Source organism: Hyaena hyaena, unplaced genomic scaffold, assembly GCF_003009895.1.
Source record: "Hyaena hyaena isolate Hyena2069 unplaced genomic scaffold, ASM300989v1 scaffold_1969, whole genome shotgun sequence".
Classification (NCBI taxonomy): Eukaryota; Metazoa; Chordata; class Mammalia; order Carnivora; family Hyaenidae; genus Hyaena; species Hyaena hyaena.
This window is the reverse complement of record NW_024082590.1, coordinates 73,605-86,906: the sequence shown is the minus strand read 5'-3', so window position 1 is coordinate 86,906 and position 13,302 is coordinate 73,605. Positions and strand designations below refer to the sequence as shown.

General features: G+C 38.4%; 1 protein-coding gene across 1 annotated transcript in view; it reads left to right on the top strand.

Annotated features, from left to right (window-relative positions):
- NLRP14 (NLR family pyrin domain containing 14) overlaps window positions 1-7,762 on the top strand; it is a 39,427-nt gene extending 31,665 nt beyond the window's left edge. Inside the window, exons 10-11 of the mRNA XM_039225173.1 lie at window positions 5,904-6,074; window positions 7,461-7,762. Coding sequence (XP_039081104.1) covers window positions 5,904-6,074; window positions 7,461-7,596 — 307 coding nt within the window. The 3' untranslated portion in view covers window positions 7,597-7,762. The remainder of the gene's footprint in view (window positions 1-5,903; window positions 6,075-7,460) is intronic.
- The last annotated feature ends 5,540 nt before the right edge of the window (window positions 7,763-13,302 follow it).

Here is a 13,302-nt window from a genome sequence, read left to right as displayed (position 1 = left end):
AAAAGCATAAAAAATAAATGTCAATCATGTGTAACCTCAGCCAGGTCAATAATTGAATTTTCCCAGGAATTAAATTCCCCTACTCCTCCCTTACAACACTCTTCCATCCTCCCTAAGAAGTAAAACCATTATCCTGAATTTTGTGGTCTTAGTTTATTTGTTTATCTGTAGAGTGGCTGTGAGTGTATACAATCCTATGTAATGTATTGTTAAATTTTGCTAGGTTTTGAACATACACAGGGAATCATACTCTACATATTCTCTTGTGTTACGATTCTTTTTGCTCATTGTTAGGAATTTGTTATCCAGTCATCTTGTGTAGTGGTAGTTACTTCATTTTTACCACAGTAAATTATTTCAGTGAATGACCATATCACAAACTATGTAACCATTCTATTATAGGTGGGCATTTTTGTTGTTTTCATTTATTTTATGATGAATGCTGCTGATGAATTTTTAATACATGAATTGAGGCACATATGTATATATTTAGGAAAAAATAGTGATTTATTGCATCATTGGGAAAGGGTCTTCAAATTTATCAGGTATTTGTCAAAAAGGTTGTGCTGGGGCACCTGGGTGGGTCAGTTGGTTAAGTGTCCAACTTTGGCTCAGGTCCATGATCTCACGGTTCATGAGTTCAAGACACGCATGGGCTCTGCACTTACAGTGAAGAGCCTGCCTGGGATTCTCTCCCTCTCTTTGCCCTTACCCTGTTCTTTCTTTTCTTTCCTTTCTCCCTTCCCTTCCCTTCCCTTCCCTCCCCTCCCCTCCCTTCCCTTCCCTCTCTCTCTTTCTCTCAATAAATACTGTACTAATTTATTCTACCCCTGGTAGTGTGTGATAGTTCCGTTCTCTATTCTTGCCAATTTTGTCTGACCTAATTTTTGAAGTTTTAGTGAATCAGATGTGTGCTTTGGCATCTCATTGTGGTTTTAATTTAGAATTGTGTGGTTAAAGAGAGGTTCAACACCTTTTCAGATGCTTAATAGCCATTTGGATTTCCTCTTTTGTAAAGTTCCTTCTTCACTTATTTTGTTTATTTTTCACATTATTTTCAAAATGGCTCAATTGGGTGAGCCATTTTGTGCTTTTTGGTTTGTAGGGTTTTTTTTGTTTTCCTCCAATATATTCTGGTTATGAGCCCTTGTCACTTAGATATGTGACAATAACTCGGGCTTTCTTTTCACTCTAATAACATCAGATTATTCCTTTATTAGTCCTTTTTGTAACTGTTGAGGAAATTTTTCCCAATTCTGGAATTATGAAGACATGCCGTTATTATTTTCTAAATGTAAAAGGTGGCTTTTGAAGCATTTGAGACTTTAATTTTAAAATATGTTTGGCAGAGTGCCTGGGTAGCTCAGTTAGTTGAGCTTCTGACTCTTGATTTCGGCTCAGGTCATGATCTCACGATGGTGAGATTGTGCTCTGTGCTGGGAGATTTATTCATTCTATCTCTCTTTCTCTTTCTCTCTCTCCACCCCTCCCTGCTCTCACCTCTCTTGGGCCCTCCCCCAAATGTGTGCATACACATTCTCTCCACCCCTCCACCTCCAAAAACATATGATTTGAACTCAGTCCAATTTAATATTTTTTCTATGTGGATACTCCTCTATTCCAGCAAAATTTATTGACTGTTTTTCTTTCCCCACTATGTGGCCGTGCCACCTTTGTTATAAATCAAATCTTCATTGGTACATGGGTCTGTTACTGTGTTCTCCTTTTGCATTTCCAAACAAAATTCTAAATATCAGCTTATCACACACATGCATGTGCATCTGCCCATATAGCCATGCCTACCCATATATTGGGATTTTAATTGAATTTGCATTGAATCTATTAATTATGATAAATTTCCTTATTTACTTAGCTCTATCAATAAAGCTTAGTAATTTTTCCTATAGTAGCCCTTTATTTTACTGTTTAACTTTATTTCTAAGTACTTGCTATATTGCAGTACTTTTGTATATGGGTATTTTTCTTATTTTTTCATTTTGATTATTCCTTATACAGAGAAACACAGTTGGGGATTGCATGTTAATTTCATACCCAGTGCATCCTCTGGTTGATTAGAATTGCTTAGTCACTTAGATTTAGATTTTCTAGGTACACAGTCTCTCTTTAGGGAATAAAGTTTGTCTTTTCCTTTTCTATTTTTTTCTTTTTATTGCCTTAGTAACTTGTAAGACCTGTGATAGAATATCTCGATAGTGGGCTTCCCTGTGTTATTCTCATTGTCAGAAGCAAAATTTCAGTGTTTCATTTATTAATTTAAAAAGGTTCCTATCTTTAGTTTGCTAAGAATTTGTTTTTCTTCATTTTAAGTTATGAATATATGTTGAACTTTCTGAAATGTGCCAAATGTGGTCAGTAACATGGATTTTATTATATATATTATATCTGTTCCTATATCAACCTTTTTTGGTCTCAAAACCATCTTGGTCATGCTATGTCTTATATACAATGTGCACTTTATTTTGTTGATAAATGAATATTTTAATATTTGTTTATAATGGAGACTATGTTACAATTTTCTTGTGTAGTCCCTATCATGTTTTGGCATCCAAATTATAGTATTTAAAAAAAAGTGAGTTCAGGAATGATCCTTCTTTGTTTCCTGAGGAGATTTGTGTTAAGACTGGAATTATTTCTTCCTTAAACTTTGTAGAAATTTCTGGTGAAGCTATATGATCTGAAATTTCCTTTGTGTGGAGATTTGACTTCTGATTCATTTTTAAAATAATTATACATTTATGTATGTTTTCTCTTATTGAGTAATTTTTGGTAAGATTATTCCTATGATTTTATCTATTTCATCTAAATTTTAAAATTTATTGGCAAGGGTCTAATTTATTATCTGCTCAGCTTCTAATCATCTCCAGTGATTTAGACATCTGGTGATGTCTCCTTGCTTTTCCTGATATTGGCAATTTGAGCTTTTTCTCTTTTTTAAAAAATTTGTTAATAGTTTATTTATTTTTGAGACCGAGACAGAGCATGAGCAGGGGAGGGGCAGAGAGAGAGGGAGACACGGAATCCGAAACAGGCTCCAGGCTCTGAGCTGCCAGCACAGAACCCAACGCAGGGCTGGAACCCACGAACCCGTGAGATCATGACCTGAGCCTAAGTTGGATGCTTAATCAACTGAGCCACCCAGGTGCCCCTCATTTTACTTTTTAAAGAACACAACATTGAGCTTCTCTATTGTATTTCCTATTTAACTAATTGTTTTATCTTCTACTTTTGTTGAGTTTATTTTACCATTCTTAAATTCTTTTTCTTTTTTTAAGTTTATTCATTTATTTTTGTGAGAGACAGCGTGCAAGCAGGGGAGGCGCAGAGAGAGAGAGAGAAAATCCCAGACAGGCTCCGTGTTATGGGCACAAAGCCAACGCCAGGCTCAAACTCATGAAACCCTGAGATCCTGACCTGAGCTGAAACCAAGAGTCAGACACTTAACCAGCTGAGCCACCCAAGTGCCCCCTTTTCTTCTTTTTATAATACCGTTCTTAAATACTTGAGTTTAATGTGTAGCTCATAAATATTTCCTCCTTTTCCAACACTTAATTTTTCCTTGAAATCATTGCATTAACTTCATTCTATAATATTACATGCAGCATTTGTTATTTTTGAGTCTAAAATAAATTTAAGTTCCTTATGCTTTTTTCTTCATGAATTAAAGTATATTCCTTAATTTCATTTTTTTTAAGTTTATTTATTTATTTTTAGAGAGAGAGCATGAGTGGGGAAGGGACAGAGAGAGAGGGAGAGAGAAAATCCCAAGCAGGTTCTGTGCTGCCAGCACAAAGCTCAACATAGGGCTAGAACTCATGAAAACTATCCTGAACTGAAACCAAGAGTTGGATATTAACCAACTAAGCCACCTAGACACCCTAGTATTCCTTAATTTTCAAACATATAAGAGAGTCTTATCTTTTTATATTTAATCTTTAGCATTGTGGTCTGAGAACAGACTGTGTGTGATTGTAGTTCTTTGAAATTTGTTAACATTTGCTCCAGTTGACATTCAGTTCTTATATGTCTGCCATGGTGTATTTAAAAAGATGAAGAACTGTTGGTTGCAGTATTGTATATGACTTAATTTAAAATTAATTCTGTTATTCAAATCATCTGTATTTTTAGTAATTTTTTTCTAGATACGTCAGTTGCCTGCTGTGAAAAGCATGTTAAAATCTCCATTATAATTGAAGATTTGTGTCTTTCACTTTGAGTTCTCTTAGTTTTAGTTTTCTATATATATATAATTTTTAAGATTTAAAAAAAATTTCTTTAGGGAGAGTGTGAGCCTGAGGAGAGAGGCAAAGGAGGAGGAGAGAGAGAGAGGGAGAGAGAGAGAGAGAAAGAATATCTTAAGAGGCTCCATGCTGATGCTGGACTGGATCCCACAACCCTGAGATCATGACCTAAGCAGAAATCAAGAGTCAGATGCTCAACAGCTGAGCTACCCAGGCACCCCTCTGGATTTTGAGACTGTTATTAGTGACTGAAAACTTAGAGATTGTTTCCTGAAAAATTGTTTTAACCTTTTATGTCTCCTAGTACTTTTTACCCTACAGTTTCTTATTTTTTTAAAATATAATTTATTGTCAAATTGGTTTCCATACAATACCCAGTGTTCATCCCAACAAGTGCCTTCCTCCTATAGTTTATTTTGTATTACATTTCTTTACCTATGTCTTAAATAGTGGGACTATTGCTTCACCACATTAATGCCAGTTTCATGTGGGCAGAAACTTAAAATTTTTTTTAAATTTATTTATTTTGAGAGATAGAGTACAAGTGGGGGAGGTATCAAGGGAGGGAGAGAGAGAGAATCCCAAGCAGGCTCTGCACAGTGCTGAATGTGACCTAAGGGTCAGTTTCCTGACCATGAGATTGTGACCTGAACTGAAATCAAGGGTTGGACACTTAACGAACTGAGCCAACCAGGCGCCCCTAATGTTTTTTATATACTCAGCACCTACTTAGGCATTAAATTGAGGAATGGCTAGGTAAACATAAGGTGAAAATTAAAATTGGTTGGGGGCCTCATCAGGTGTAGAAAGTTGAGTTTAACATATTTCTTTAGTTCATAGTATTACATTATCATTGGTTTATGCAAGAGCCCTCTATTGAATATTGGTTGGTTAGTTGGTTAATTTATCTCTTTTAATTTATCTCTTGTATAGGCAGCTGGCCTAGTGTGTTTGAAATCTGCCATAGAGTTGTGAGTATTCTTATAAAAGATGTAATGTTGACTTTTGGTGTATGCATTTTTATTTGCATAAATGGCATGGTGCTAGAGACCTCATTATATGTCTTGCTTTTAAAATAGTACCAGGGGTGCCTGGGTGCCTCAGTCAGTTAAGTGTCCAACTTTGGCCCAGGTCATGGTCTCATGATTTGTGAGTTGGAGCCCCAAGTCAGGCTCTGTGCTGACAGGTCAGAGCCTGGAGCCTGCTACATATTCTTTGTCTCCCTCTCTCTCTCTGCCCCTCCCCAGCTCATGCTCTCTCTCTTGGTCAAAAATAAATAAACTTTAAAAAATTTTTACAAAGTAGTCAATACCATATTTCAAAAGTTTAATTATTAGTCTATATTTTTAATGATGATCAAAGATTCAACTGCTTTAGCTTTCCTTGGTATGCTTCCCTGTTTTATTTATTCCCTGGGCTATAAGAACTTGTAATTTATGATTTAGGAAGGGATAAATTCAATCTATAATGAATATTATAAGTACTTACATTCTTTGAATCCTCCATAATTGTGCTTGCCTTTTTTTTTTTTTTTTTTTTTTAACTTCTGGAGCCCTCCTGCATTTCCAGGTCACAGATCTCTCACATTCTTGCTCTCTGTCCTGGGGTTAAGTTAATTTTATCATTAGTCTCTCTTCCCTGCAGGTTGGAATATTGTGGCTTGACCTCTCTGTGTTGTCAGGATCTCTCCTTTACTCTTAGAAGCAACCAAAACCTGATAAAAATAAACCTGACACAGAACTCTTTAGGGTGTGAAGGAATTATGAAGTTATGTGAAGTCCTGAGATCTCCTGAATGTAAACTGAAAGTTCTGGGGTAAGTCTTGGTTGGCTTCTCAGGGCAGAACTTTACTAGAACAAGGGATTTGGGGAGTCACTCATTCACTGCAGGCCTAAGAATCAACCTGATTGTGGATCTTTGCATACTCTTGAGGCCCTTCTTTTTCTCCCAAGGACATTGAATTTTGAGAGACCTACTGTAGCATACTGGTTAACAGCTGAGAACTGTAAAGCCACACTACCTGCATTTGAAATGTAGCCCTGGAACTTATAGATATTTGAACTTGTGCTGGTCTCCAATCTCTGTGTTTTGGTTTCCTTGTCTATAAATGGGTGAAATGAGATCTACCCATGGCTTATTGTGAGGACTGATAAGCTGAGTCTGTATAGGTATACAGGTGTCTCCCTGCTATCAGAAGGTAGAGTGTTTCTGTAAAAGCTTTCATAAGCCAAAGTGGTGTAAAGCAAAGAAGCAATTACCATTAATTTATATAGAAACAATTTTGAACATTCCTGGACCCCTCAAAATAACCTCTTTTAGACCTTTCTGATACCTTAGGATACATCTTGCTAACAGATACACAAAATAAAATTTTTTTTTAATGTTTTATTTCTGAGAGAGAGAGAGGCAGCATGAGCAGGGGAGAGTCAGAGAGGGAGACACAGAATCCGAAGCAGGCTCCGGGCTCTGAGCTAGCTGTCAGCACAGAGCCTGTTGTGGGGCTCAAACCCACGAACCGTGAGATCATGACCTGAGCTGAAGTTGGACACTTAACTGACTGAGCCACCCAGCCGCCCCCAGATGCACAAAATAAATGGGTATGAAGCCCAGTTTCTCATAGACGCAGTTCAGAGCTATGGTGGCCAGGACCTTGGAGCAGTGCAGGCCCTGGGGAAGGAGCTGGGCAGGGCTGCTCTCACTGCTTGGGTTCCTGCTGCTTCTGTAAAAGTTCAAGGCAACCCAAATGCTGAACACTATTTCCGCTTTTTAACTTTTTTGTGGTAAAACCAAAATCTTTGGACTTATTTCAGTTATCAAAAACACATACTAATATCAGTCTCTCATAAAGGTGAAGTGGTACAGCCACAACCTTTGGAAAAGCAAAGGACACCTGTATTTAGAACCGTGCCTAGCAGATAACAGCAAACCATGTTCTGTGTTACTGGTTGTTAGTGTTAGAAGTAGTATTTTGCTTGAGTAGAAAAAGGCTATCAGAGGATCCTCTTCAATTTTAATCTATTTTTCTTTCTACTCTGTGTTCCGTTGTCTTTCCTCTGCTGCACTCCCTCAGTGTACCCCTCACACTCCCCTTGCCCCACTTCCCAGTCATGTTCCTTTCTGTCTCTAACAGTCTTTCTCTGAGAAATGAATTCTTCAGTGGGAAAACAGAGTGTGAGAAGAGGTGTTCCCTTGTTTTCTCAGGGTGTGCAAAGAGGCATTTGATGAGGAAGCCCAGAAACTGCTGGAAGCTGTGCGAGTTAGCAATCCACAGCTCATCTTTGTGCGCGACTATAATGATCACAGTGACGAAGATGGTTCCTGGTGGCGGTGTCCCTGATTTGAAGAACCTGATGTTCTTTTAAATAGTAAAATGCCTCAGAGTGACAAGGCCTGGGACTCTTAGCTTTAGATGCTTTATGCCCAGACATACTGTGTTTGATGTCTGTTAGATGTAGGTGAGTCACTTCTCTGGAAAAGATCTGTTCTACTTCACATGGGGGTTGAGAGGCTAAAATAAAATGAGAAACCTAAAGCTCAGTGAAAGGTGTAACATGTTTTTAATTGAATGCAGAGTTTAAGAATTCCAGTGTGAGAAGCCTAGAAATGAGACTGGAGGATGAGCCGAGGGAAGATTATGTTAGAGCACCTATTTCTCTTTCTCTCTCTCCCACCGATGGCTTCCTTCACAGCCTTGCCATCTATGGCTTGCTTTACCCAATGCTTCTCCGTGAGTGTTCCTGGGACAACTGTGTATAAATTACTTGGGTGTTTCTAAAATGCAGTTTCCTAGAGCCCATGTTGGACTTACTGAATCAGATTATCTCAAGGTCCTAGGAACTTGTATTTTACATAATTTCCCAGGCAACCTTTAGGTACCTTACTATGTGAGAATTGCTGATCTCAATTAGAATGGGAGTCTACTTCCTCAGTGAACGTTTTCTGCAGCCTGTTGCGAAGATGTAAATAGATATAAGATTGTTGGTCTTAGAGCTAAAAACCTGTTCCTCCATTTGGCTGAAACCCGACACAGTAACATTTTCTGTGAAAGACTTTTAATTATCTCTTGCTATGTGAAAAATCATCCCAAAATGTAGTGGCTTAAAGCAGTAACTACTATGTTCTGTCTCATGACTTGGTAGCTTAGAATTCAGAAAGGGCTCAGCTAAGCATTTCTTATGCTCCACACATCAACATCACTTGGAGTCCCTTTGTGGTATTCAGCTAGTAGCCATGTAGCTCTGGGGGATCTAGGGTGACTTCACTCACATGCCTGGTACCTAGGCAGGGGTGGCTGGAATGCTAGGGTTGACTGGGCACCTCTTCCCTCTAGTCTCAGGCACTCTCCATATGATCTCTCCAGCAGGGAAAATGGAGTTCTCTGATGGGGCTTTAGGGCTTAAAGAGGCCAAGTGGAAGCTGCCCGTTCACTTGAAAGTTAGGCCCAGCACTGGCATGAAGTCACTTCTGTCTTACTCTATTGGTCAGAACAGTGAGGCCAGCCCAAGTGCAAGGGCAGTCATTTCTTTTTGATGGGCCTAGTGTCAAAGAATTTGTGGCCTTCCTTAGGGAGAAAAAATTGATAGTCTGTGGTAGACTGTCTATAGGAGATAAGAAAGCCTCTTAGGTGGTATAATAGCCCCTGAGTCAATGTGCAGAGCTGGAGGTAAGAGTGGACCATGGCAGTTAGAAGGGGGCAAGTGGCAGTCATGGGAAAATTCTCAGGTCATGTTACTGGAGCTGATATCTACACCCGTGATGCCTAGGGGAGGTCACTGTCAAGGCTGATTCTCAGTGTTGACAGTCATACTGGCTAGAGACAGCTCGTCTGGGGCCATCATAACAAACAAAAGAAAGTCTGCAGCCAGGAAGTGGCATTCCCATCACAGTGCAGTCTTGGGCTGCAGTGAGCATCTTCTCCTTCATAGAAAGTAAGATTTTCAAGCTTCCCAAGTACAACTCCAACAAAGGAGTTAATAAATGCTTCTTATCAAGGTGATTTCTATCAAACTTTCAGGGAAAGGAAAGTTCCTGTTTTTTTTAAACCATTTCAGAGTATCATTGAGGAAGGTAACTTCACAATTTTTTTTAAATAAAGCTACAAAACTTTGATAGTAGAACCTCAAAAAGCACCAGAAGGAAATTCACAATTGGATGTTACTTATGAATACATATGCATAGACTAAATATAAGTATTTGAAAATTCCAAAATTCATTTTAAGATACCATGAATGGGGCACCTGGCTGGCTCAGTTGATAGAGCATGTGACTCTTGATCTACAGGTCATGAGTTTGAGCCCCATGTTGAGTGCAGAGCTTACTTAAAAAATAAAAGCTTTAAAAGTATATATACCACAAATATTATGATTTACAACAGAAGTGCAAGAGAGGACAAATATTAGGAATGTTATGATATACTATATCGGTTGATGGAGAAAAACCAGATAAATCACTTCAGTAAAAGTTAATAAGGCACTTAATAAAATTCAGTCTTGTGTTTTGGTTGGGTACTTTAATAACACGATAAGGAATTTTTACCCTGAACTATAACCATATACTAGAAGCACTGTCATTTAAATTTTGGAAACATGGCTGGTGTCACTGCTATCAGATAACCCATTGGTCAGGATTAGGGTGATGGGAGTGAGGCACTTACTGGAGGCAGGTGGGGGCTAGGATGGATGTAGTACAAGTGCAGGGTCAGATGCAGTCTTTAAATTTGTGGTATTTGGTTATCGTGGATATTTGTTACTTTTGATTTACAGAATATTCCACTAAAAGATTTTTTTTTTTTTTGAGCAAGAGAGGGCTCAAGTGAGCAAGGAGCAGAGAGAGAGAGAGAGACAGAGAGAGAGAAATGGGGCTCACCTGAGGCTTGTGTTTTTACCTGAAGTGGGGCTTGAGCTGACCGAAAACAGGGATGTGGGATTCGAACTCACAAACTGTGAGATTATGACCTGAGTGAAAGTCAGATGCTTAACTACTGAGTCACCCAGGCACCCTTCCACTAAAATGTTTATCTTGATTGAATTTTTCCATATCTCCTTAAATTCTGTATATCACCCAAGTCACTCCCCTCATTCTAAGTCCTGCCCTGGAGAAGGAAGGGTTTGAAATTTCAAATAGTCTAGTGAAGGAGGCAAAAAGGATAGTCAAAGAATCAAATAGGGTGATCAAAACAAACTTCAGCTTTGTTGGTTCCTTATTTTTTATTCTTAAAGTTTTTGTATTTTTATTTTTTTAAGTTTATAGATTTTGAGAGCACATGCACAAAAGCAGGGGAGAGGCACAGAGGAGGGGGAATCTCGACCAGGCTCCAAGCTGTCAGCACAGAGCCTGACACATGGCTCGATTTCATGAACTGTGAGACCATGACTTGAGCCCAAATCAAGAGTCAGATGCTTAACCCACTGAGCCACCCAGGCACCCCATTTTGTTTTTTAAATAAATTTATTTAGTAAATTTTTCTGTTACATTTTAAATTGCTGTCAGAATGCTAACTTCTTAACTTAGATTCTTACTGATTTCTAGCCTTTTTATTACAAGTATTAAGGCTGTAAATTTCCCTCCATTTATATTTTAGTCGAATTCCCATGTTTGAATATGGAATATTTTCATTAGCGTTCATGTCCGAATATTTTTTTTCTGTGACCCATATATCACATAGTGTTACAGCAAATACTCAGCGCCCAGGAAGAGACAAGTGACATACATCCAGGAATCAGAAAAGACTGTTTATTTTGGATGGGTGCCAGCCCAACAGAGTTCCTTCCAGGCTGAGCATCCGGCTCTTGTTTTACTGATATTTTACACATATGTGCTTCCACGTTGGGCGGGACTAGTATAGTCAAGCTTCTGGTTCCTGGCTGTGGGCTGATACAAGAGGCAAACAAGACTGCAGAAGCTAAAGGCATACAAGGGGAATATCCGGCCTTGGATATCTGGCTGGCCCTTTTAATCTGCATTTACCAGCTTTCCTTCTCAATAGAAGTGTGTTTATAATTTCCAGACTTAAGAGTTTTTAAAGTTCTCTTTTTGTTATTTTTAGCCTAATTGAGTTATGAACAGATAGTGTGTTCTGTTTGAAAATATTTTTTGAAATTAGTTAAAATAGACTTTATAGCCTATTAAATAAACCAGTTTTCTATGTGTGCTTGAAAAGAATGTACACTTCCCCATAACTGAGTGCCTGTACATATATATACACATACACACCCATTAATCCTTGTATTTCAAATCATCCTCTACTAATCTTTGCTGTTTAATCTCTCAATTATTAAGACTATTTTCTTCTAGGGGCCCCTGGGTGGTTCCATCAGTTGAGCCTCTGACTCTTGATTTCAGCTTGGGTCATGATCCCAGGGTCATGGGGTCAAGCCCCACGTTGGGCTCCATGCTAAGGATGGGGCCTACTTAAGATGCTCTCTCCCTCTCCCCCTCTCCCCTGCTGGTGTGCTCACTTGTTTCCTCAAATTAAAAAAGAAAAAAAAATTTTTTTCTCCCAGTGTTAGAATAAGTCTTCTAATATGATGGAATTCCCACCCCCCCGATACTTTAAATTTTTGCTTTAGATATTTTGCAGCCATGGTTATGGGGTGAATGTGATAGAACTATGTCACAGGCAGATTTGAACTCCCCTATTGCCAGCTTAGCAACCAATGAAAAAAGAGTTCTTGTATTCCACTACTTTGGTTTAAAATGTCTTCCAAAGACTCTAACTGGTCCAGCATGTATGTATCCATTGATGCAGTAAAATACAATTTTCAAGGACTTAAAATCATGGCTCTTACTTCAATGCAGAATGAGCGCTTGTCCCAAGACTCCTCAATGCAGTAGTAAGAGAATCAGTGAGGCGTTGCTTTAAAAAGCATTGAAGTCTCTCAAAAATAAATAAATGTAAAAAAAAATTTTAAAGCATTTGAGGAACAAAGGTTTATATAGCCATCAGAAATGGCATTTTTAAAAAAAAGTTAAAATAACATTTCAAGGGAAGTATAAAACTGGTTAATGTCCAACAAGGTAATAAATAACCTTTGGGGTTATCTTTTCAAGTTTACAGCAATCATTTGCACTGCTAGCTGACAAGAATCATTTGCATTGCTATCAGGTTTCTACATGATCATCCCCCTCAAATTCTTAAATTTAAATCCAAGTTAGTTAACATAGTGTAATACTTATTTCAGGGATAATTTAGTGATTCATCATTTACATAGAACACCCAGTGCTTATCCCAGCAGGTGCCCTTCTTAATACCCATCACCCATTTAGCCCATCCCCCCACCCAACACCCTGCTAGCAACCCTCAGTTTGTTCTCTGTATTTAAGAGTTTCTTATGGGGGCACCTGAGTGGCTCGGTCGGTTAAGCGTCTGACTTCGGCTCCAGTCACGATCTCACTGTTTGTGGGTTCGAGCCCCGCGTCGGGCTCTGTGCTAACAGCTAGCTCAGAGCCTGGAGCCTGCTTCAGATTCTGTGTCTCCCTCTCTCTCTGGCCCTCCCCTGATCACGCTGTCTCTCTCTCTCAAAAATAAATAAAAACACTTAAAAAATTCAAAAAAAAGTCTCTTATGTTTTGTCTCCCTCTCTGTGTTTATCTTATTTTTGCTGCTTTTCCTCTATGTTAATCTGTTTTGTTTCTTAAGTTCCACGTATGAGTGAAAACATATATGTCTTTCTCTGACTTATTTCACTTAGCCTAATACCCTATAGTTCAATTCACATATTTGCAAATGGCAAGATTTCATTCTTTCTGATCACAGAGTAACATTCCATTGTGTGTGTGTGTGTATATATACATATATATTTTATCCATTCTTCAGTCCATGGACATGTGGACTTTTTCCATACTTTGGTTATTGTTGATAGTGCTGCTATAAATATTGGATTTCATGGGCCTCTTCGAATCAGCCTTTTTGTATCCTTTGGATAAGGACCTAGTAGTGAAATTGCTGGGTTGTAGGGTAGTTCTTTTTTTATTTTTTTGAAGAAACTCCATACTGTTTTCCAGAGTTACACTGCCGTTTAAATATCACTTGTCAGAAAGGTTG